The sequence below is a fragment of the Genypterus blacodes genome, unplaced genomic scaffold (genome assembly GCF_046128005.1).
Source record: "Genypterus blacodes isolate CSIRO-AG114 ecotype Tasmania unplaced genomic scaffold, CSIRO-AGI_Gbla_v1 ptg000105l_1, whole genome shotgun sequence".
Classification (NCBI taxonomy): Eukaryota; Metazoa; Chordata; class Actinopteri; order Ophidiiformes; family Ophidiidae; genus Genypterus; species Genypterus blacodes.
This window is the reverse complement of record NW_027466909.1, coordinates 2,743,219-2,769,004: the sequence shown is the minus strand read 5'-3', so window position 1 is coordinate 2,769,004 and position 25,786 is coordinate 2,743,219. Positions and strand designations below refer to the sequence as shown.

The following is a 25,786-nucleotide window of genomic DNA, read 5'->3' as shown; positions in this document are numbered from 1 at the left end:
TTTTGGCCTGTGGGGCAAGAAAAACCTTATTACATCTTTAAATGAAATTCTTTTTTATGGCGCTAAGGTACAAATTGATTTTGGCGGCTGTTGCCCCGTCAGCAGGACATGATGCTCCAGCCGTCGGATGCAGACAGGTTTGTGTTGTGCGTCCCATCGATACGACAGGAAACAGGACAGTTTGTATTAGGGGACTCACTCTGTAAACGTGTCTGCTGAACACTCTCCCCTGGGCATCGACTTAATGATGCTGTGTTCTAGTGCCTGATGGAAAGCACGCACGCACACGCACACACACACACACACACACACAGCCCGGCTACTCACTGCACAAACCAGCAAGACACTGCAGCCGCATTTCTTTCACCTGCTGTGAGTATTATTAGTGCTATTAATTCCAGCATGATGAACCAAAAAGAGAGAGTGTGTGAGAGTGTGTGTGAGAGTGTGTTGGGTTGGGCTGAGATAACATTCTATTGTGTCATTGCACCAGAAAGGCCAACTTCCTCTGTAAAGCCCTCAGTCAGTTATGTATGCTGAATGAGTCTGCAGCAGATCATTTCCATCCTTTTGTAAAATTCATACAAATACTGAAAATTTGGCACCCAAACTTCCTCTCCGCTCTGTGACTGCCGAGCTCTATTTGCTCTCCTGGGTGCACACGTCTCCAAAAGCTGCTCAGAGGATAAACAGACTCTCCACAATTTAAACCTCAAAGTGCCCCAAAGCTTGTTATTTGAGTATTTCCTCGATTCAAGGGGAAAGAGCAGTGGGCCCAGTGCGGTGCCATGCGGTCCTCCCTCCGTGCTGCAGCTGGGCAGGATGAAGTCCAGCAAAGAAGCAGCTGTTCCTGTCATTCTGGTGTCCTAGAATCTCTGTTTCCCTCTATGAACACCCTGACACGGAGGACAGCGGAAACACGGCCCAAAAGCTTTTAACATCAAACATGTCACATTGATATTCTGGATGCATTTCGTTCGCATGATTGTGATGAGACGGAGCAGCTCTACAGGTCCTCGCTGTCCTGTGCAATCAGCCCGATGTGGGAGACATTTCTGTCCAGAGCAGCTCATCCTCTCCTCTCCTCTCCTCTCCTCTCCTCTCCTCTCCTCTCTTCTCCTCTCCCTTAATTGATTCACTTCATTATTGCCTTCACTTGTTTATTCATGAGGTTTGATAACCGTAAAATTAAATTATGCTTCAGTTGCAGTCGGCTTTGCAGGTTTTTTTTTATGTCCTCATACTTTGTAGAGGCAAATATGAACTCTGAAGTCGTTTTTATGATCATGTGACATCAGGAGTTATGACGTTCATGTGTTCAGACCAGAGGGAACGACTAGAATCTGGTAAATCACACAGTTATAAACCCAAGCTGATGTTTATGTCAACGTGTGACTACAGGCCAGGACTAACACAGAGGTTTCTATTTATTTCAAAAGAAGATATTTACACCCAGATGGTGCTGTTAGTTAATAGCCAACATGCTGACATGATCTGATTCTCTTGTTGCTTTGAGCCGTAAGCCAGAGCGAGATGGCAGCGACTCCTCTGTCTGTTTCATACTGCATAATATTATCGTTTCAATCTCAGTTTGAGGAACACTTGTTTTTTGCCCCTATTAAACCACATTTCCCTTCACCAGCCTGGCAGTTTGCCGTTGCCGTGGCATTAAGTGTAAAGAGCAATTTCATGCACGCAGCAGACAGTAACATCTGGGCATATGAGGTTATTAAAATGTAATTTCTTAGAGACATCAACACCAGGGAGCCGCTGCTGTTTCTCCCATTTGATAGGATTTTGACAGTTTGTGGTCTGACATGTGAACGTGTCGTCGTGATCTCTCAAGTCTCATTACTCAAATTCACTTTTTCATTATGTCTGCTGTTACATAATCATATGGTGGTTTAGTGGCATGAGTTTAAGTCTGCAGCAGGAGCAGCACGCCGACACATCTCTCTTCGATTCTAATCACCGCGGTGATGAGCTTGACTTATGATCTTGACTTTTACTCCTCATGCTGTTGCAGCCTGTAATGTATCACCGTCAAGGAGACCTCTTCTCCCTAATGAGCCACTGATTAGAACCATGGATGCATCTTATTCAGTAAACGCCTGATCTCTCACTCTCACTCTGTCTCTCTCTCTCTCTCTCTCTCTCTCTCTCTCTCTCTCTGTGTGTGTGTGTGTAGCCTTATCGTACATCAGAGCCCATGTTTTATCGCTCCAGCTCAGGCAGGGGTTCAGGTGAGCCTTTGGTGAGAATTTGCTGGACATCTTGAGTCTCTGGAAGCTTCAAAAGCCTCAGACAGTGAAGCTATCTCCTGTCTGCAGACGGATGCATATTAATGCCCAACAGAAATGTCACACGGTGAGGAGCCGTACAAAAGCAACTTTAAAGGACCTACATTTGAAGATGTAAATTTATGCTAATTAAATCATCTGAGTTCCGGGCTTCATTTCACCGGGAAACTTTTTTCCACTTCACATGATGTTGCTTTGTCGAAGTGTTTCAAAGGAGGAGAGAATCAAATCAGATTTCATGTTCCCTCCCCTGACTGTCACATTTCACAAAGACTTTACTTTTACAATAGATATTTTATCTATGCAAGATATGACAGATACAATATGTTTTTCCATTCATGCTCCATCTGTCATAACTTTCATTTGATACAGTTGCCATGGTTATCATCAGGATTTGCTTGGTATGGTTTCCTGGTGGCTCAGCTCTATCTATAATCTTTTTGCTTACACATTGGGATGCATAGATATTAGATAGTTGGAGTCTTTGTGCATCATTTGGTTTTTGGCACCTGGTAATGTGCTGAAATTTACTTCAACATCTCGCAATACAAGAAGCAGGCATCAGCCTTTGCCACTTAAGTGTAACAGCAACCTCTCTAAGCTGATCATATTGATGTAGCAGAGATAACAAACTAGTACCAAGTTGTTTCAGTTGCTTACACACAGTCGGATACTTCCAGATAACGCTGGCAGTGATTTGATGTTAAATTTGAACGTTTTGTCAACATGTTGATGAGCTAGGTCACATTATGCGTCTCCCTGAACACAATTTGCCAAAACAAAGTGGATGGATTCTATATTAACATAATTCTTATGGGGCAGGGTTGAAAATGATTTACTGTCATAAAAGAAAACAAACCTCAATCAGAGAAAATTGGTGAGTGATTCATCAAAAGTATTTAATGTGACATTCTGGCAATGGCTCATGGTGCATAAAGTTTATTCAAAATCCCCGTCGTTACGATCTCTTGGTGCTTTTTGCTTTTATTCAACTCCAACAATAAGAGAAAATTAATAGACAAAGCATAAATTATATCCAAATAGCATGACAAGAACAATTCATTCTGTTCAAACCTCTAAATTGTGATCCTTGCTCGTGTTTTTCACACACACACACACACACACACACACACACACACACACACACACACACACACACACACACACACACACACACACACACACACACACACACACACACACACACACTCCTGATTGACATCACATCACACTCACATCAGCGCAAACATAAACAAATGTCAAACCTTTGCTGAATAGTGTGTTGTTTTTCTGCACCCATAAACATGAGATAATAAGCTGCTGCCTATGGGATTTGTCCAATAAATGATGAAATATTGATGAAATGCAGGCTTGGAAATCCCGTAAGCCACCGGAAAAACTAGGAAAAGGCAAAATGCAAAGAGTTGCGACGAGAAAAGTTCAGCGTGACTGCATATATGGCGTTTTCACTCAATGTCAGCGCAAAATAAAAACACCAGTTCAGGGTAAAAAATGAATTCTCACCACTTTGCATCTGAACTCACTCACTCACTCACTCACTCAAAGCCTCAAACGTTCATCATCCTTGTAGGAAAAATGCACGCAAGTCGACACAAACGCCACCAAGCAGTTTAAACGGTTTTAAAAGGAAAAGTTTTAAATTGTCCATTTAAATATGTCAAACATTTCAAAGACAGACAAAGACAGGCTGATATAAAGTCATAAATCCAACATTTACATATTTCAATATATACAACTGTTCCACTGAAAAGTTGATATTTTTTTATCCAACATGTTCGTGTGCGTTTATATACAGTCTCTACAAAAATACAACCACAGGAGCAAAAACATAAACCACAGTAAAAAACAAAGAAGAAGATCAAACATGAGTGTTCTTGTTGTCGGTGTTCCTGTTTGGGGCAGAGGGTCGGGTCTGTAGCGTAAAGCACTGAGGCTTGGAAAGGCATCTGTCTGTGTCCTCGGCTCAGCAGCAGGCCGGCCCTCCGCCTAGATAAAGTATTCCTTTGGGTTCTCCCTCCGGCCGCCCTGCGCCTCCGCCGGGCTGCTGAACGGCGGCTCGGGGCTGTCCTCGTGTTTGGCCCCCTTTGCCTCCTGGCTCGGACACGTTCCTTTCCTCCTGTAGAGGAACCTGGCCATCACGGCTGATGCGGCGACGATGACAAAGATGGCCACGGCTATGGCACCTGCAAGGCACAGAGAGAGAAGGAAGGAACACTGCTGCTCAGCCGGTGTAAACGTTCATCAAGTGCAGCACGGCAACAAAGAAAGAATGATTATATTGTAAATGTAAGACATGATTGACAGTTGAGGTTGTGATTCCCCCTGTGGTAAATGGTGGTACTCCATTAGCTTCCCTCAGTAGGAGGCGTTACAGAGATATGATATCTTTTTCACACAGAGCGCTCACTTTATGGATTCCTGTCAGGATATAATGAGGATTTCAGCAGAATCATCAATACGCGGCGTGTAACTGTTTAAAGATTTCTGATACAATACCTCCAATTAGCGCCGAGTCACTCCGGATGGCATTTACTAAAGGCTGACCTGGATCCGGCGATCCAGACTGATCTGCAGTATGGGGAGAAACAAAACAATGAACTCTATGTCTCCGTTAGGAAGTTGGAGAAGTAGATCTCACACACACAGTAATTGTTTAACATAAATTCCTTTGTATCATCTAATAACCTGGCAAAATGCATTTTCCTTGACTCCAAACCTGCCCCATCAAAATCATATGAAATAATATGACAATGAGCCAGCGTGTGAACCAGACCGGGCCTCTTACCTGACAGGTGGCGTGTGGTTTCCGTGGCGTAGGGATTGGCTGACACGGAGCCACAGTTGGATCGGGCCAACGGGCCGTCCACCTCCACAGGGCTGGTGTCCGGGTGGAGCAGGGCGGCTTTCAGGGGGCTGATGGAGTTAAAGTGGACGGCCGACAGGCAACCGGTGAAACCCAGAGAGGCCAGCTGGGCCAGCTCAGGGTCCAGGCCAGCAGACTCTAATGAGAGGAAGAGGAAGAGATAATCAGTATGTTTCCGTGCCCTTTAAAACTTAAGATCATCCTGTGATTAAGGCAATAAATCAGATTTTTTTTTTTTCAGACGTCATATGACTTTAATACGATTCAAATGAGCACAAATGGATTCTTGTTGATTCTGCCTCTTCATCACATTTGGCCTTTTGTCGCAGTAAGGACAAATTACAGTGTAGCATGTGTGTGAATGTAGTGACGGCCCACAGCAACCTGTGTCTTAGTCCATATGAACAGATGGATCGGTCTCTCACACGGGCAGACTGACCTCTTGGTTTAGTTTAACCCAGCACACACACACACTCAGCGACACGGTGACTTTATTTATTTATGACCTTTACTTTCCCAGCTTGGCCTTTTGAATAGAAAATCTCTTCTGGGAGTTTGGGCCTTGCGAGCCAACAGAGGGGAAATGTTGCATGCAACGAATGAAAATCAGAATGTGAGAGAGCAGAGCTTGTTAGAGGGAGGGAAAGGTAGCACGGATGCTTAAATAAGGAGTTCTTGTTATGTGCATTAGGCCATGGATGTAAACATGGAAGCTTGTATCATCCAGAGGTAATGTGCTAAGTATAATGAGCAGAGGAGCGTCACTGGAGCTAACGACCGACCTACGAGCCCACAAACACATCCAGCAGCATGGAGGCGCTGTCTGGGAAGTTTAGAAACTAATGCGCAGATTGAACACAATCACAGGCAGCGGAACACACATGATGACCTTTCTGCTGAGTCGGCAGAGACCCAAGTAATGTGTGATCGTTAGTTTGTTTGGGAGAAGCTGCACACCGACTATAACGAGCAGCAGAGTGTGTGTGCAGGACATTTACATCCACACCTTCAAGCACACAGAGAGAGCTGAGTGTTTTATGGAGGCCTTATTTATTATTGACTGCGCACGTGCCGTGTGTGTGTGTGCTTGTGTGTGTGTGTGTGCAGCGTTTCTCCTCCCAGGTGTCCACCCTGATGACCTTCCTGTCAGATAATACAGAATGTCTCTGCGTGGAAGGAGAGGCGCGCAGCTCGTCTTGCCTCGTGTTGCCGCCTGGCTCACCGTGTATTTTGCCGAGAAGCAGCGACTTGACAGCACTGAATTCTACATCAGAGGTCAAGTTGAAGTCTTCCCTGATGTGCTGGTCAATCTGGAAGAAAATGAAAAGTTGACCCTTAGCATCTCGCACAGAATAGTCTATGTTTGCACAGGTGCATGATAGTGAGAGCAGATACTAGAGCTTACTGCAGATGATGAGGAAGATGATGAGGAAGCAGAGATACTTTCATCCATCTAACACCCACTGAGCCTTTTTAAATGAGAGGGTTTAGTGTCTAAAACCTTAAAGCCTTGAAAAGCTAAACTTAGGGGTGTTTCAGAGCTCAGGTGTTCATCTATGTGTGTGTGTGTGTGTGTGTGTGTGTGTTCCCTGCTGTCCTCTCATAGCTAACCCCACTGTGCCTACACAGAGTGCTGACACCGCTAGGCTACTGAGGAGAGGAGAAAGGCTTCTTTACATAACTACACCTAGCATGCCTAACAGTGTGTGTGTGAATGAGAGAGAGAGACCTGCACAGAGACAGCATCTGCCAGTCTGCTGACAGTAACAGTGTGCAGCTGTCCGTTGGAGAGGTTCCTCACGCTGCTCCTCAGCACGTCTTCGTCCTTGCTGCTGTCCAGTTTGTATCTCACCTCCAGGTTGTCTTCACATGCGAACACACACACACACACACAAAACAACACACAGGTATGTTGCTGAATGATCGAGCCACATAACGCTGCCTGCAGGTCGATAAACTTCCTCTTTTTCTCACACACAGCAGAGCGAAATGAGACTTCTATGATTCTTTGTCATGTTAAACACACATTTATACCACACTAACTCTTATTAAAGCATTTCAAACACTGTCACTCCATAAATTCTTTCAATTCTCGCCATACGAGTACATTGGGCACAGCTATTGTGAGCATATGCAACAAACTGAAACACTACTTATGTTGAGCAAAGAGAGAGAACACTAAAGTGAGCAAAGTGATAGGAAAGTGAAGCGACTCGAGTGAAAGACAGAGAGCAGTCATCCAATCTAAGCATTTTACAGCAGGAGCCATTATCATTATCACTTCATGCAGACTTACCTTTCACGTAACACTTATTAGAAGCGAGAAGTCAATTTTACAGCGATTCACGCTGTGGCAAACATGACTAACGGAAGCAGAGATGTGATTAACACGTGGCAGAGCCCAGAGAACCACGGGACACAAACTCATTTAACAAACAAGCAGCTGCCAACAACTTCCCACCTTCATGCGGCGACTCGGAGACAGGAAGAAGAAGAAGAGGTTCCTGGGTTTAAAGTGCGGCTACCTGACGACTATCTGATCACCATGGCAACTCTAATGACCCAGCAGCCCTGTCAGCTTCCTCCAGTCTGAATCATTAGAAACATTCCGCTCACATTGTCTTTGCAGCCAATCAAGGTAGAATCCCTCTTTTGATTTGTACCTCAGCCTTCTTTCGTCCTTTCCCCGTTGAAATGACCCCAATCAGCACTCGTCTGATGAACTCGCCGCCGCTTAGTCAAACAGGAAGACGGATAAATAGAGGGAGGAGGACGACAGACGAAGGCCGGAAGCCAGAAAAGGAGCGCAGGATTATGTCGTATGTATGATAATTGATTTATGAGTAATATTGACCAAGGAAATGTTCTCTGCTGCTGCAACACGTAAAACTACTTTAATATGCACACGATGAAAAAGACATGTTAATGGATTTTTAGGTGCAGGATAATGTGATGTCATCTACATCACACACACACACACACACACAAACAAAAACAAAAACAAACAGCATCAGGTGAGGAGTGTTTGGCTCACCGTGCCGGTTGAGCAGCAGAGCCAGGTGCTCTCTGTGGTAGGAGGTGATGAAGAGGAGCAGGGCAGGACTCTGGCTGGTCCTGAAGCTCAGCGAGATGTTCTCTGCTCTCAGCGTGGAGGCGTCAGAGTGGACGGAGGAGGGCGGGGGGGCGCCGCTGCTCACGTTCAACGCCGGCTCGCTGAACGTGTAGCTGACGGACGTTCCCGGCTTGAAGCTGGCTGAAACCTCTGCAGAGAGGGAGAGGGAGAGTGTGTGTGTGTGTGTGTTGTGTGTGTGTGTGTTAACCAGGTTTCCAAAGGACGAGATGAAGATGAAATAATGCAGGAAAAACAACTCCTCTTGATCACTCACATCAGACAAAGTTTCTATATCAGATTTGTGACTCCAGCCCACACAGCCCTTCACTTCACACACATCTTCTTTACACTTCCATAAAGTTTTATCTTGACAATAATTCATGTATTTTAAGTTCCTCTGTACACTCACAATGCCTAATTAGTCAGAACGCATCATGAAGCCTGCTGACAGCGGAAAACAACAATATGAAACCTGGCTGCTGATTATGAAGCAGCACCCCCCCCCCCCCCCCCCCCCCCCCCCATCAGGGCTGTGATCTGGGACTCAGATGAACCTAACAGCCACCACAGCTGGCCTGCTTAATTACTGAACACACACACACAGCCTGGGTCCCTCTCTGCTGTGGGTGCGATGACACAGAGTTCCTGTGATGACTTAAATAAGCAAAGTTTGTTTAAGTGAAACATTTTCAGTTGTTGAGTATTCCTAAGAGAAAATATTTGTAAATGTTTGTGCGGAGCAGTCGTAGCAGCGCTCCAGCTCATCGCGTGTGTGTGTGTAAAAGGAGGCAGTGGCTTAGTGGGTAGAGCTTCCGCCTACGAACCGGAGGGTTGCTGGTTCGAGTCCCTGCCGAGGTGCCCCTGAGCAAGGCACCGAACCCCCAGTTGCTCCCCCCTCTGCGAAGGGTGGTAATGTAATGTAAGTCGCTTTGGATAAAAGCGTCTGCTAAATGATCGTAATGTAATGTAAATGTAATGTAAAAGCCAACGTGCAGTGATGAAGATGACCACAGATTCCTTGTGAAACAGCAATTTACATGAGTTCTCAGGCCTCACATTGCATTTTTACAATTTTACTCAGGGACGTTTCAATAAATAAACGCATAAATATAAATGTATGAAATGTAAATGATCTCAGTGAAGGGTTTTTAATTTACTTATTTAACATTAATTCATTGTAATTGTTGCGTTATGTGCATATTCTTCACATACATGGGTGTAATATGTATGCATGCATATCTGTGTGTGTGTGTGTGTGTTAATCATTTATTTATATTTACTTTTCTCTTCACTTCAGCCCCGACATGCATCACAGACGGATGACATCGTTTGTCTCCTCTATGAAACACTGCTCTAAATAATTGGTACACATCACATTATAAAGTGAAAGCTCACACGTGTGTGTTGTGTTTACGAGGCGGTGTGAGTGTTTATGTACCCTCGCACAGAGCATCTGTAAGGCCGCTGACAGGCGTGGATGCTGCACGAGGAGCACAGAGAGGTCAGGGCAAGATGGATGAGCGACCAACCCTGAGCTCCCGACACACTGGGATATGGATGATGTCATAAACTTAATAAAGGCCTCAGCTTTATAAGGTTATAGTGATTACTTATTGTGTGCAGCCAGTGTGTGTGTGTGTGTGTGTGTGTGTGTGTGTGTGTGTGTGTGTGTGTGTGTGTGTGTGTGTGTGTGTGTGTGTGTGTGTGTGTGTGTGTGTAGGCTGCGTCAGTATGTGCCTGTGTGTGGATGTTGTGCAGTGATGGCAGAAAATTCAGTCCAGTGTGTTTGTTTGCGTGGCCTCATTCTAGCGTGCATATTCTCCCTTCATGTCACGTCCAAGTGTGTGTGTGTGTGTGTGTGTAAATAAACATAAATTAGTTAATAATTAATAATGTTTAGTGAGCATATAGACGTGTTAGCAGAGCTGTGATCTCATTACATTCTTCCATTAAAATACACAAACTGACTTAATTTACAAGAATATAAAACAAAGGAAAGCAGCAAATTGAGACGCAACTAGATAAGGTTTAACAACTTTACCCCATAAATGACTGAAACAATGAAACCATTAAAGTTGGTGTTACCCTTCATATGCACACATACTTAAGTTTCCATAACTCATTGTTGTCATAGCGCCTTGACTCACAGACGGCTGGAACACAAACTAAAAGCTCAAGCTGAGGCTGAGGTGTAAACAGTGGCAAGTGTGTGCAGTGTGCAGTAGATTAGCTGTGTCACTTTAATTTGGCACCAGATGCCTCGGGGTGATTTTGTGAGTCTCTGTACCTCTGTCGCAGAAAGCTCCGGTGAAGGCAGAGGAGCCGCAGTCACAGGTGAAGCTGTTGGCTCTCTCCACGCAGCGCCCCCGGTTCTTACACAGCGAGCCGTAGCTGCTGCAGTGGCCCGGACATCCAGGCTGAACCCCGGGGGTGATCTTAGCCCTCTGCTCCAGGTCCAGCGTCACGCCGTTCAGCTGCAGGGAGCGCATGCACCCGCGGAAACCCTTCTGTCTGGACGCCGTCCCTCCTGATGACGCGACAGATCAATTCGTTAAAGTCTTTCAAATGGAAGCGTGATCATATTATTGGCTGTGGCCCCTGAAGTGATCCCACAGGCTCCAGTAACGGCAGCGTTGACTTGATTACAGTCCAGACAGCGTGGAGCTTGTGGATTTGGGGTATTCTGATGTTGCTTCAGGAGTCACTCTGTTCATTATGGGCCTTAAACTCACCATCAAATCAATGCTTTCTGAGCCAGAGGAGCTCATTGATTTCACTAATTGTCTGCAAACGACAGGATCAGGTGCAGCCAGGGCCTCGGCAACACCTCCTTATTATTGCTTGGCCACTTCTTATGGTGATCAGTGGCCAGGACTTCGTTTCCACATTTAAAGAAGTCGTCTTGTTACCACGGCATGCCTCCTCTCCTCTCCTCTCCTCTCCTGTACTTCCTGCCTACATAAAGACATCACTCCTGCATTGTGTTTGAACTAAAATCCCCCAAGTATCTCAACCAGTATATCGCCTGAACCAGAATTCACATCAGAAGCCGATAGAAATGTATTTTAACAAAGCATCCTCTCCTTCTCACAGCCGTAGTGATTCTCCTTTGGGTGCATATCACAGCAGGCTGAGGCTGTTTCCATATCATCCCCTCATATCATCATCCCGCAGGATTTTGATTGACTGTGTGAGAGAGACTTCTAACGATGCAGTGATGAAACAGCGGTGAAACATATACTGGCAGGTAAAAAAATTCAAGAAGCTGATTTTTGTTGTCTGCCTGTGTGCTGGCTAAGCAGTGTGCTGATTGTAGCTATCTGCAAAGGTTAAACTGTCAGTCACAGTGACAGTGTGCTCGTCTTGCCTGACTGTGACAGAAAAAACGATTTATTTTCCCCTCACTTTTCCCGTTTCCTGCAGAATTAAAAGTTTTTGTTTCCCCCAAGTTGTCACAACCTCTAACTGTCCTCGTAGCTCCGTCCCTACACGCATTATAATTGTCTCAGAGCACCAAACTGGCAACCTCGAAACTGTTATGAGATAAACAACTCTCCAGCACTGTGGAGTTGATGAGGCTCATATCAGAGCCCAGAGTTTCATCAGCTGCTGCCAGGGAAAGGAAAAGTCTCCTGACTAATAGACTGATAGGCCTGAAACTGGTACAAGGCTGCTGAGAGCAAAGTGACCACAACCACAGTAACTTTCCACTGCACCTATTCTATTTGTAGGGATTTACTCTATGGAGGTGTTCCTTTTATAAACTGCCCCCCCTGTATGGCAGAAATTATGGCCCAACATTGCTCATGGTGGCGTGTTACTGTGGAGTCGCCCTGACAGCTTCATTCTCCCAGACTACCTGCTTTACTTCAGGGGGAACTGAACCAACACACACATAAAACCTCTCCGGCTCCCTGGGGTCAACAAATTGCAGTAGTATAGATTTATTTTGTAAGTGTGTGTGGGAGGGTGTGTGTGGGGGTGAAAGAGACAAAGGTAGAGGGAGAGAAGCAAGAGGAGGGTGACTAGAAGGCACTGGGAGCACGTAAGAGATTGATTAATTATTAGATTGATTCATTATTGAGAAAAAGCACATAAACACACTCGTACCTATAAATAACTGGCTGTTGAGTTGCAAGTGGATGTGTCCGTCAGCGGGAGCCTCCTGCGTGGCGGCGGCGAGCTCGTCCAGACGCAGGGACGCCTCTTTGATGTTCCGCTCGGCTCGAACGCGGTGCCACCTGTTGTCGTTCAGCGGGACGGCGGCTTCCACCCGAACCTCCAGCGGGCCGTTACCCACGTCCAGGGAGAAGACGACCTCAGTGGCGGCTGGAGATGGAGGAGAGAGAGTCGAGTGTTTAGCTGCTGACCATTGACCTGAAGTTGTTGAAAAACACTCAAATTTGTGGATTTTTATGCGATTCCATAAAGAAATAATTGGCAACACTGTAATGGAAACAGACTCTGTGATTTAGTGGTTACGTTTCAGTTCCCTGTTGGGTCTAACAGATGTTTACAGACACACACACCGTGTTTTGTGTGGACTGGAGAGGAAACTGACAGGAAGAACACACTAGCCTGCAGCGACACTCGGTCAAAAGCAACAGTGCAAATGTGAGAGTCCATTTAAAGCTGGGAGAGCAGTTTGCAGTTTGTTTGTGTTTCAGTTTCAGTCAACAGCAACACTGACAAACTCCGGAGACGCGACTGGACGAGACTGTCTGGTGTTTTCCGCCATTCTTCTTCTGATGCCTGATGCCCCCTATGCTGTATGGACACACATACACACACACACACACTATACGCGAGCTTGTGACCCATTTCCTGGAGTGTGTGCTTCATCATTTGATTTACTGCAGCGTTTATCTGTATGCGTGCCTATTGTTAGAAAGAAAGAGCGATGGAGGGTCGTTGCCATGTGCTGCTTACAGCTTATTACAGCCAAATCTATGTTACCCACTACAGCGCCTCGATTGCAGTAATTATGAATACTTGCCCTCTTTCATTATATATAATTGTCATCGCTAAGCAACGGAGCAGAAAGGAACACGGGCTCAATTAAACTTACTTCATAACCAAAGCAAACTCTATCACAGTTTTGAGATTAGTGATGTGCTGTCTTTGTAACGTTCCAGGTGGTGTGTGGTGGTGCGTTCCAATTCTTAAATCAAAGGTCACAGTGAGGTCACGCTGCATCCATCTACTGCTGATGTTGTAAGTTAGAAAAAAAGTCCTAATTTTACACCAAGAGCAACAATAACACAGCCAAACCTAAGCTGGTGTGGTTATAGAGGGAATGTATTGCAGCAGGCTGGAGCAGCGATTCCCCAGAGGAGCGGGAATAAATGGCAGCGTCGGTGGAACAGCGAGAGACTCATCACCTGCGGCTAAATTCAATCCACTCCCAGGATCCCTCTCCCAGTGAACCGAGCGCCGGGTGTCTCAAACCTGCAGGTTTTACTCACAGCTCAGCTCGATCCGGATGAAGTCTTTGATGCCCAAGTTTTCCAAGAAGACGCCGGAGGACGACGTGGTTTTGAAGAGGAAGGAGACGTCTGCGCTCAGCTCTCCGTGGAACGTGGGGAAGTGGAGGTAGGAGGTCTCCTTGTCAAAGAACGCGGCGTTCCAGAGGTTTCCTGTGATAAACGTTCAAAAATCATGAAGGTTCAGCATGGGGAATTATTTTTATTAAGTTGAGTAGCGCCACGGAGCAACAATGAACTTACGGTCTCCATGGCAATGAAGCGGTCCCACCCTGTAGGCGCTCTCTGACCCGGGCCTGTTGGAATCACCCAGCACCAGAGACCGGACCGGCAGCGTCTCCTTATGGGTCAGCAAGCCGGAGTCATTAGTCCTGAGAGGGGAAGGTGCAAGAGAAGAAGGTGAGGAGGAAGACGCAGTGAGGTTAGAATTTAAAAGAGAGAGAAGAGAATAGAAGAGAGAGAAAGACAGGAAGCTCTTTCACCATTCAGAGTGGTCGGCGTCACAGTTGCAGCGGTGCCTGGGGTCCACGCAGCTCTCCTGCAGGCCACACCCACACTGCTGGCTGCCCGGCCGCGCCCCGCCCCAGTGAGTCTGGATCTGCCCCGGGTCCGGACCACCGACCCACCAGCTGAGCAGAGAGCCCTCTGACACACACACACACACACAATGTCTTACTGCTGTCATTTGACATTTTATTTAGCAGGGAAATGGAAAAGGTGAATCTAAAAAGACCTTGTGCTGTCTTACCCAGCGTGTTGAGAAGGCGAGACTTCCTGCAGTAGTAGGCCACTTCCTGTTGGCAGTGTTCTGATTGGTCGATGGCGGCCGTCAGCTGCTCCTCCCCGGATGCGTACTCAAAGCGGGCAGAGCGCAGATTGTCTCCCGGCGACGGCTGGACTCTGGTCAGCTCCGTGTTATTATGTTGGATCATCATCCACGTCTTCTCCTCTGAGCGAGACGCAGACAGACAAATGTGTGGGTATGTTGCAGAGACTCAAGCGTGTTGATGTGTGTGTGGGACTGTGTGTGTGTGTGTGTTACCTGTCATGTTGCAGTATACAAGCTGCGGTCTGATGGCTCCGCTGCCATCCACATCAATGTAATAATGCCCTGATGTGTTTCCTTTGTGTTTGTAGGCCTCACAGGACTGCTCGTAAATCGCTGAGAGGAGAGTCACAACATCATCATCATCACCATCACCATCATCAACATAAAAAGCTCACAGTGTCGCTGAGCCCTAACTGATCAAACCAACGATGATATCAAAGCCTAGTTTGTCAAGCTTGGGGGTCAAAGGGCAGCATGTCGTCACCTCATCGTTTACAGGCAAACGCACACACACACACACACACACACACACACACACACACACACACACACACACACACACACACACACACACACACACACACACACACACACACACACACACACACACACACACACACACACACACACACACACGTACAGAGCATGTGGGGTCCTTACAGCTGTGACAGGTGGCTCCGCTGTAGCCGGTGCCGGAGCAGTTACAGTGGAAGGTGCTCCAGGACTGAGTGCAGCTGCTGCCGTGCTCACAGTGACTGGGAGAACACCTGAGGAAGACAGAGACGATGATGAGGAATTCATGTTTCTGAGTCATCCGTCCCGAGTGATTCTCCTCGAATACGTCTCAGAACTCCTGCAGCATCATCAGCAGGACAGAAACTCAGAGGAGAGAATGGTGAGCAGTATTGTTTTGGTTCTTTCTTTGGAATTTGTTCTCTTTGGAATTCTCAGGGCTCAGTCTGGACAACAAGTAGGGCTGTGAGTTTGCAGGGAGAGTGAGAAGACTGAAGGCATTCCAGCCATGAAGGGAGAACTTAACCTCGCATTTCTGAGCACAATCCTGCAGTGAGTGAGTTTAGAAATAGTTTTTTGGGATTTAGAATTTGTTTTCTCTCTCAGTAGGAGCTGAGGCAAGGAGAAAGATACCAAAACTTTCCAGCAATTCAAAACCCTCATCACCCTTTCATCCAAAAGAATGAGATTGTGACCAGGATGGATTTTTTCCGGGCTTCATATAGGGTGTCAGGAGGACTGGGAATGACTTGAGAACTCGGAGGAAAAGATGAAGACATAGCTAAAGAGAGACTTAGCTAGTTTTGCTTGACACGTTGCCTGTGCCACCTCGTTGAACGCTGTGTGTGAAGCCTCATCGCAGATTAACATAGACGGCAGCATCCTGAATATGTAAGCGGCGCGGGAGCGAACTCGTTCCCCTGCACGGTGACAAATTAGCCTTGTGTGACACAGCTACGTCAGCCTGGTGTCAGGACGGAGCAGGGGGGAGGAAGAGGAGGGAGAGGAGGAAGAGGGAAAAAGTTAGAGGAGACGAGGAGCGGTGAGATGAATGTGAGTGAAGTGAAGCCGTGCGATGGAGGGAGGGAGGTGGAGAAGCAGAGGAGAATGAAGTGTGAGAGAGAGAGAGAGGCAGAGGAAGGAGGGAGAGATGAAGGTGGGGTGGATGGAGCTCAGCTGTGACAGGGTAATATTTGTGTGGGAAAATGAGGTCAGAGTATTGTGGCTGCAGACAGAAGAGAGAGAGAGAGAGAGAGAGAGAGAGAGAGAGAGAGAGAGAGAGAGAGAGAGAGAGAGAGAGAGAGAGAGAGAGAGAGAGAGAGAGAGAGAGAGAGAGAGAGAGAGAGAGAGAGAGAGGAGAGAGAGAGAGAGAGAGAGAGAGAGAGAGAGAGAGAGAGAGAGAGAGAGAGAGAGAGAGAGAGAGAGAGAGAGAGAGAGAGAGAGAGATTCTGAGCAGCTATGCATTTTTAATCTCTCCGTCAGTGGGAGTATCTAAAACTCTTGGAAAGTGTCTTACTCAGCCAGTAAAGTTTGGTTTGAGCACCATTTTCTGTGCTCTCCCGTTATCTGAAGCTGAGTTTGGGGGCGGAGGCGGCGTCGTATTTATATCACATTTGTGTCAGCTTTCCCTTTAGTCACCGTCTGCAAGCTCCACCGGGTCTGCAAACGTTCTCATCTCACACAAAAAAGGAAAGGAGGAGGTTTTCTTCCCCCCCCCCACAGGCCGCAATTAAATTCCGCGACCACATGATCAATCAACCAGCAGTTATTTAAACAATATCCACGGTGTTGGTAGCGAGGTGAAGCGGTGCAAATCAATTTTTTAACTTGACATTTTATTGAAATAAAAGCAGCATGGTGGATAATATGTATGCCATTTACCAGCGGGCACTAATGATTTGGAAAAGGTCTTAAGTCGTGTTCTTGGAGCAGTGTGTGATTGCCGATACTGCACAAAACATTAAACTGACACAATGGAGGTTGACCTGACATTTGCCGCAGTGCAAAATGAGGAAAGTCACACATTAGAGGCCACAGTTCCCAGGTACAGGGACGGCTGGAATATTGATCGTGTCCGGCTGTAGCCCTCAGCACAGCCTTTCAGATTACATCACCTTATGAACGCTCGTGTTTTTTAATAACAGCAAAGCGTTGGGATTTTAGAGGGAATCCATTTTGAATTGTCTTCAGTTATTTGCGTTGAATTAGCATGCAAAGCTGCAACTTCCATCCAGCTGAACGCTCTCGCTGTGGGCTTCAAAAGTGCAGGAGCAAATTGCGGACAGATGCGCATATTAGTTATGAGCACAATCATAATGGATCAATAGCTTTTGCTTATGTCTTTTAAAAGTAATGATACGAAGAGAAGATGTCGACAGAAACCAGCAACAACGACTCAAACAGCAGAGACATTTCTTATTTGCATAGTTTAGACAAAACGCAAAAATGTTTCCAAAGGAGCAACATTGTCAAACTTTGAAGCAGACACACACACACAAAATAGAATTTCCCTCCAAATCCAATCGCACAGTGAGTCACAAAGTTAGGGCCGATATGTTGACACGTTAACACAGGCTAGGCAACAATCAGCAGAAAAGACAAAAATACTTCTGTCACTGTGGTTATTTCTCTGCTCAACAATAACTCTGGATTTTAAGGGAAATAACAATGTGGCTGTGTGTGTGTGTGTGTGTGTGTGTGTGTGTGTGTGTGTGTGTGTGTGTGTGTGTGTGCGTGCGTGTGCCTCGTGCTATGCTGCATTCTCTTTTTTTCCCCCATTTTACAGATTACCACCACTCCTCACAAATAAATTACATTGTCAAAAAAGTGAGAAAACAAAATCACATTTCAGCTGAAGGGATATAAAAACCTCTGCACCTCATATGAAGCTGGCTGACAAAACAATAATGGGATTGTTTTCCTATCAAGGAGACATTTTGGTGCGGATTAGTGTTGCAATGACATCACTGGCATCCACCCCTCTGCTCGACCTGATGGCACCTCGGTTTGTGATGACGCCGGGTGGCTTATTAAGGATTTTATATTTTTATCCTGGCACTCCCGGGGAAAATTTGGTGTAAATTTGAATTTACAAACAGAGCTCATCTGCAACTTGTGTGAAGTGTTAAAAGTGAAAGTTTTGGTTTGCTTGCTAATTAACTTGAATGGGAAAATGTTGTGGATGTGGGTGTGTGTCGGGGGACACACAGTTATTAAATGTATCACTTTGATTTTACAGTTAGACTCATGGTGAGATTTGGTGACAGGGTGACAGGATCAGTGTGAGAGCCCAGGAGAGCCACGTGTGCTTCTCACTCACATGTGTGAAAGTTCCAAAGGCAGAGACTCAATAAATTACTGTATGTCCTTGTCCATGAAACATTACAAGTGTGTGTGTGTGTGTGTGTGTGTGTGTGTGTGTGTGTGTGTGTGTGTGTGTGTGTGTGTGTGTGTGCTGCTCTCTCTCTCTCTCCTGATTGCAGGTTGAGGTTCACTTGGCTGCTGATCACCACCAGTTCCTCTTCAGCCAGCTTGTCTACTTCCCCGTATGCCTGTCGGTCAGTTCCTGTGTGTGTGTGTCTGTAGCAAATCCTTGGACCAAACTTCTGCCTCCCAATGTTCTGCTTTTGGGTTCAGCTTAGGCTCTCATCTCACTGAAACTATTAGTTTCCTGTTTTAATATAACAACTTTCCGTGACGAAAGGCGGAACATAATTTTCATTTCATGGATGACAAAAAACATGATTTTGTGGAAGAAAACAGATTTTGTCATTTCAAGGAGAAAATTTACCACCGCGGTTTCGTCCAGAAAATATATACACTTGCACTTTGTGATGGTATGAGATCAGAAACTATTATTAAAAATGACCAATAAAGCATTAAATGAATCTCCCCTGGATTGATATGAGCCTGATGGTGTGTTAAGGTCTGACCTGTCCATGATGCCACACATGTCAATCTGTAAGTGACTGTAGTTTCCCAGAAGTCTCTGCTGCACAGCCATCAAGTCAACCGCTCGCCCGTCCAGAGTCAGCAGACGCATGCAGCCCTGGAAAACGTTGTACGGGTTCCGGCACTCTTGGTTGATCACTTCGGCAGGACAACCTGGACAGGAGAGGAGAGGAAATGACATGAGTGTGCTGAGTTTAATTCAGAGAAGGTCATCAGTTATTACCAATAGTCGGAGCCTCTCTCTAAAGCCTTCTTAAAGAAACAGCTTCAACATTTAAAAACAGTTACGATGACACACACACACACACTTATTTGTAACCTTTCTTACCACCAAAGTAGAGGTGACTTCCTGTCGTAACAGGAAATGAAGGGCTGGCATGAACAGTGGATTCTTCATTTCCATCCACAGCGATGGTCAGACGCCCTCGCCTGTAGATCAGCTCCACAGCGTGCCACTGACCGTCATTCAGAGCTGAGCCTGACCACACACACACAAGTTTAAATTACAGCAGACACTTAACTAATCAGTTACAGAGGAGCGTTTGAGTTGTGACAGACCGGCGCTGAGCTCCAGTGGTGCCCTTCCAGGCTTCTGGATCTCTAGATGGAGCCTGGCTTTGCTCAGGTACAGCCAGGCCACGCCCCCTTGCTTGGGCAGGTCAAAGGTCAGCAGCAACCCGGCTTTATTCCACGTCCGAAACTGGAGCCCCACTGACATTCCCGTGGGAGACGGTTCTGTCACCCCTGGCATCCGGAGGAAGCTCTGGGTGCCGGCGAACGTCATGGCAACGAAGACGGGCTCGGCGCAGGAAAAGGTCACATTGCCCTGAGAGAGATCCAGAGGAGGGGATGAGGAGACAGAGATTATAATGGCTTAAGAGGGAAAACATGATACGACATGAATTTGAATTATTTTCCGAGGGTTAGTAGCGGGATCTCATCAGCAAGTCTCCTTAAAGAGCACAATAGCATTAGCATAACGATAACAGCCAAGGCTTAGCAGAGGCACACGCAGATCAAAACAGGAAAACGCCAATGTCACGAAACAGCTTCCTGAGGTCACCGCCGGGAGGTGAGAGTGAGCAGGAGGGGTCAGAGAGTGAGACAACAAACAGAGGACGAGCCTGGGGGGGTCAGCTGGTCATTTCTGGATGTAGGCTTGTAGTCTTGACGTGCGGTAACTGCAGTAAATCTGTTGCCGAGGTAGCGACGGTGATGTATTGGAGCTCATGTCGCCTGTTGGGAATAGCAGCTTTCTATTTTCAGTGGACTTTGCAGCACAGACACTTGACCAAATCTAAGAGCTCTTTGTGGGGCGTTTAAAGTGATTTACAGTAATGCAGAGCCAAGTCGATAGCACCTTAGAGACTCGGCGCTGTTTGTGCATTAGCCTCAGACAATCCAATAAGCACCCCACACACAAACACACACACAGAGAGAGAGAGAGAGACACTCACACAAATCTGCACATCTGAAGAATTTACAGTAAATAAAGGCTGTTTCATTGCAAAACAGAAAGAAGAAATTAAGAGAGTGCAAAATTGTAGCACTGGGACTACAACTACTTTTTACAATTTCATTTTACTACAATATTGAGATTTCAGCTTAGTGCATTTATACAATGATGACATTCATTAAGAAAACACTGTCCCACTGTCTCTCTAAACAGAAGAGCATTCAGAAAGCACAAACCTGTAACCTGTGCCTCCATAAACATGCTGCTGTATGGGAAAATGCATTTCTGTCCACTAGGTGCAGATAAATCCAAACTATTCATGCATTAATCCATCCATTGATTAGGTGGGGTATTCGGAATTCGGAAGAAATGAAAGAAGAAGTGCTTTTCAAGTGTGTGAACAATAATCCCTCACTCAACCGGTACCAAGCAGTGTAACTGTAGATGCGACACACAGAATCATCAATTAAACATGCAGGCAGAGACTAGAATCGTTTATTATTAGGATTCTGTTGTGACACTGGACAAATACTGCAAGGCACTTTGTACGGCATCCAGCAGATTACCTTCACAGTAACTCTCTGGTTTTTCTGCCTGGCGAGCTCGATCAGGTTCAGGCCGTTGTAAAGGAGGTTTTCCAAACATCCATGGAAGTTGGAGTCCACTGACCTCTGAGAGCCTGAGAGGCCGTGATCTGCTCCCACACTCATCTGCACCGGGAAAACAGCAGACATGCATCAATAAAAAGTATGTCGGATGTGTACCCGTGAGTGTATTTCTTCATCTTCACTCACTCACTCACTCACTCACACACACACACCTGCTCGTGATCCCAGTGGGCGAGTCTTTGGGGGATTTGGACCCACTGTGTGCTTCTGTCCACAGTGAGGTTGAGGTGAGTGATGTGACGCTCCACTGCCACGTGATGCCAGTGCTGGTCGTCCAACAGGCTGCCAAGGGACACCACGTGGTCGCCGTCGGGGGAGGAGCTCCTACCTGGAGCACACCAGGAACAGGAGGGGGAGGAAGGAGAGAGAGAGGCGAAGATGAGAGACAAAAAGCTGAAGGAGAACACTTAAGTGGCTTGTAGACATTAAATGAAATTTTTTATCGGTGCAATGAGGAAGATTGAATTCATTCATAAGTGTTGTTTCAGGGTAGAAAGTTGGCAGCAGCTTGGAATCCATTGTTTGAAAACGGCAGACAAATTCAATATTCACAGTTTCACCATTTTCTGTCAGGGAAATGAATGCACTAAAACAACAACAACAACAAAATAAGACAGAAAAGGCAAAAGTAAATGACAAACAAATGCGGCAGATTAATTAATCAATTTCTGCATTCCCTTAAGTGTTGGCAGAGAGCAGAGTTTGGAACTAAACGCACCAAGTCATTAAATATGAATTGCATGGTTTGAAGGGAGACAACTTTGCTGAGAGAAAGAGACAGAGAGACAGAGAGAGACTTTTTCTTTTTCATTCTATTCAGTTCTGTCTGCTGTCGATTTAATAAAGTTATAGTATAGAAGTTTTAACTGTAAAATCGTTTTCTGATTTTCACCACACTTTAGCTCAGATTTGTTGTGGTTTATTCAATTAAATCGATATTTTCGAACACAGTTGCTTGGAATTCTATGGTGTGCAGCTCAGCAACAAGATAAACGACGATGTCAGACATAAACAAATCACATCCACGCTACATCCATATGCAAAACAAATGTAAAGTGGATTTGTAAATAATGAATGAATGAATGAAGCTGGCAAAACTATGTCAACTGTCAATGTTGAGAGCCCCCAAACATAACAGGCATGGAGTGTTCAGTCTCATTAGTTTCACAGCCTTTCAGCCCTTTTTGATTTTCAGCGCCGCTGCTTTCATGAAAGGTTCACTCGTGTCTTTTAAACATTCCTCCTCTGTAAGTTCCTGTGCGATGTCATCCACGGCAGGCAATATGTGCCAATAATCTGCTGTCAGTGCTGCATTAAGGCTGCTTGGATCAGGCTCAAAATGTAATTTGGTGCGGGGGTATTGGCAGGTTGTACCAGACGACGACGGGCGGCTGTAATTGTTTCATTCCATTCCATCCAGTTTAAAATGAGAGGGACTGTGTTCGCTATCAGTCAACAGCAGCGTGACGCGGGAACGCTGAACCCGCTCCAGCTAGACACTTATTTCAAGTTTTTTCTCGACAAGCCTAAAACAAAGAGAACACATTATTTTACTGATATTCCTTCACTGTCTGAGCACGTTTCAATTTAGATGCAGAATAAAATGAAAAAGTCAAATCTCTGCTTTCTCGTACGTGTTTTATTGAATAGGGATTTAGAAATTTGCTGCTATATTACCATCTTTCAATTTTTAGTTATTTGAACATCACAGCAGGGAAATCCATACTTCTCAGCCTTGTCGGAGGTATACGCTCTCCTCACTGTGTGTGTGTGGCCGTGGGCTATAAAATAAAGCCCCTCTGCTTCTCTCTGACGTGTGCGTGTGTGTGTTTTCGTGGGTGAGGTTAAGCTGTTTATTTACCACCATATAAGACGGAACACAACCGTAAGCCCGTCCCATAAATCAGAGCGGCCGGAGTGGGATAACACGGTTAATCAATAGCAGAGTATTGATCATGACACGCAGCTTACCATTCATTCTGCCTGCTGTATCCTGACTGACTCATCTCATGCACCCACTGGACATTTTCTCTCATAACAATGACGTGACAGAAATGTTTGTAAGCGCCTCCTCGTGCTCATGTTGGTGCACCCACAGATTCTGTGAGCAATTATGGAGAGAATTTGAGCCTTTTTCCCCTTCAGGTTCAGGCAACCACAGGGGGAATAAAACCCAAATATTCAGGTTTCACACCGACACCAAAGCTGCATCAAATGAGCCGATAACAGAAATGTACTTTCTATCATCTGACACTTTTTAAAACCTGCTCCTGACAAAATCTCAGCCGGAGGAGACAGAAGGAAAGGCAGACACGGGGAAAGTGTATTAATCTTGGCAAAATAATCCATTGGTAGAAAAGAAGTGAGGTTAATTATGATCCAACGACGCCACAGAACTATAAAACTGACATTTTAATAAATGTAGAGCGGAGAGGAGACGAGATGTTTTTTTGGAAAGTGGATGCGTACATTTTAATAAGCTGGGGCATTTATTGGAACGCTCCGAGTGGCTCCAGGCAAACAGAGTGGAACTAAATGTGTTCCGTTAAGCTGCAGCCCAAGCCTGCTTAGTGTACACAGGGGAGCAAAAAGCTCATAATGGGATGTTACGGTGGGGACCCGACCCGCGCGCTAATGAATATCTAATGCAGGTAAAGGTGCGCCGCTGAATTTGTAATGAGAATCAGATTTTAGTCTCAGTCTGCCTTGATGCGACAGACAAAGTTACGGTGAGTGTCAAACATACGATAAGATGAATATACAGCATCAAAACAAATCCATACATTAACAACAATATAGCTTTTATTGTATATTATTGTTTTTTATACTCCCTAATCTACACACACCCACACATACTTTGGATCAAGCGGTCTTCCGTCCCAGCCTTTCCACTAATCAACAGTTATGAGAAACACCTGTGGATCCTTACACACACCTGCGGGTCGTTAGTAATCACACCCAGCCTACACATGCTGTCTTTGTCAGACCTTGGCTCAGCGTTTTTCACTTTGCTTCCTTTTGTGTTACGCTGGGAGATTTTGAGTTTAATAATTCTATTTGCTCAAACAGCACAGCCGTTTGGAGCTCCATTTGGCTAAGCAAGAAAATTGAATCGTTTATGACAATGAAAACATTTTTGCATCCCTCATTGTTCTGAAATCCTTTCACAAAGACGAGCCAGACCTTTAGGTGTGAGACTGCAGATGTGTGTGTGTGTGTGCGTGTGTGTGTGTGGGCACAAAGTACACAGCTTTGTTCTGATTCAGGGAATAATATGATACAATGTTTCACTTGGCCCATTTGTGTTGGCATGGTAACACTTAAGAGTGGACCAAAACATGAAGACAAATGCCACAAGCTTGCAAACTGTTTTGTGATTGATCAGAATTGTCAAGGAAGTTTGAATCTTTGGACCTTTTAGCTAGAAAAGTTTCCTTCTTTGCTGGGACAAGGTTGTGGTGTTCACACGTGCATAAACGATTGCATCTAGGGGAGGAAAGCTCCAGGTTTTGGAACAAATCCTCCAAACCAGCCAAGTCTGAATATCATTTGTAAGTTTTTGTCCTCATCAGAAATCCACTGTTTTCAAAAGGCATAACAGCATCTTGACTCTGAATGGAGGAGTTGTATAAAGGCTCTTAGCACCGAAGTCAGCGGTGTGCTGGGGGACGTTACAGTAGAGCATCTGTGAGAGAACAACATGTGCCACGCTTTGGCTTCAGGACTCAAATAAAAAAAAAAAAAAAGTCAGAAACTCTTCGTCCTGACAAAGCTGCGACTCTGACGTCTGTGCTGCAGCAGTGTGTCGCATGAAAGAAGACCGAGGCAGAGGACTACACACCATCCGCTTGTTGTTATGCTTCCACCACCCAATATAATATAGAACCGGGATAAATAATTCAGAAATATATTGGAAATGACCGAATAAAATGAAGTGATTTGACTTTGATAAAGCCATCATGCAACAAGCAAGTATGACGCCATTTAGATGTGATAAAATAGTTTCATTGTTAATTTAAATGAAAAGTAAAACTCCCTGACCTCTGGTGCTGATGAAACACTTTCAATTCTCTGCATTAACATAAAAATCAGTAGTGGTGGGCGCGCTGTTATCTTTCTCTTCTTGTGCCAATCTTATTAAACTGTTCAGGGGGAAGATCATTTTACAGCTTCGTAGCTTGGTGGTTGTTTGGGGAGACGAAAACCCATCTGACATTTACATAATATAAAATAGTTCTCTGCTACATTAAACATAAGCACAGCAGACAGGCAATTCTATGTTGGGGCCGCCTGCATTATACATTTACGCGCGCTGAATCACAAATGTATATATTTAAGTCACAGGACATGATGTTTTTCCAGCGCGGCATTGCGGCTGACAGCTCAAGGCGGATGTGCAAAATAGTGCAGTTTGTAGAGTCAAGAGAAGGAGAAGGAGGAGAGGAGGGGAGAGAAGAGGGTAAGTTAAGAGGAAGGACACCTGCAACAACGCAACATGTCATCATTCCAGCTCACTCTGTCAAGGTGGACAAATGAACCGTCGAACGCCACCGATGATTACATCTGATCACATTATTTCTGTTCCAGACG

At 45.5% G+C, this 25,786-nt stretch overlaps 1 protein-coding gene across 1 annotated transcript in view; it reads right to left on the bottom strand.

The window, feature by feature from the left end:
* Window positions 1-3,297: 3,297 nt before the first annotated feature.
* The window catches only part of LOC143008540 (contactin-associated protein-like 4), a 38,836-nt gene continuing 16,347 nt past the window's right edge, over window positions 3,298-25,786 (bottom strand). Inside the window, exons 6-24 of the mRNA XM_076160349.1 lie at window positions 21,349-21,524; window positions 21,095-21,238; window positions 19,631-19,898; window positions 19,401-19,550; window positions 19,054-19,225; window positions 15,269-15,375; window positions 14,822-14,941; window positions 14,528-14,728; window positions 14,262-14,424; window positions 14,023-14,150; window positions 13,762-13,932; window positions 12,407-12,625; window positions 10,584-10,823; window positions 8,219-8,446; window positions 6,914-7,047; window positions 6,407-6,494; window positions 5,107-5,322; window positions 4,818-4,889; window positions 3,298-4,504 (exon numbers count right to left, since the gene is read on the bottom strand). Of these exons, the coding sequence (XP_076016464.1) occupies window positions 4,308-4,504; window positions 4,818-4,889; window positions 5,107-5,322; window positions 6,407-6,494; window positions 6,914-7,047; window positions 8,219-8,446; window positions 10,584-10,823; window positions 12,407-12,625; window positions 13,762-13,932; window positions 14,023-14,150; window positions 14,262-14,424; window positions 14,528-14,728; window positions 14,822-14,941; window positions 15,269-15,375; window positions 19,054-19,225; window positions 19,401-19,550; window positions 19,631-19,898; window positions 21,095-21,238; window positions 21,349-21,524 (3,194 nt within the window). The 3' untranslated portion in view covers window positions 3,298-4,307. The remainder of the gene's footprint in view (window positions 4,505-4,817; window positions 4,890-5,106; window positions 5,323-6,406; window positions 6,495-6,913; window positions 7,048-8,218; window positions 8,447-10,583; window positions 10,824-12,406; window positions 12,626-13,761; window positions 13,933-14,022; window positions 14,151-14,261; window positions 14,425-14,527; window positions 14,729-14,821; window positions 14,942-15,268; window positions 15,376-19,053; window positions 19,226-19,400; window positions 19,551-19,630; window positions 19,899-21,094; window positions 21,239-21,348; window positions 21,525-25,786) is intronic.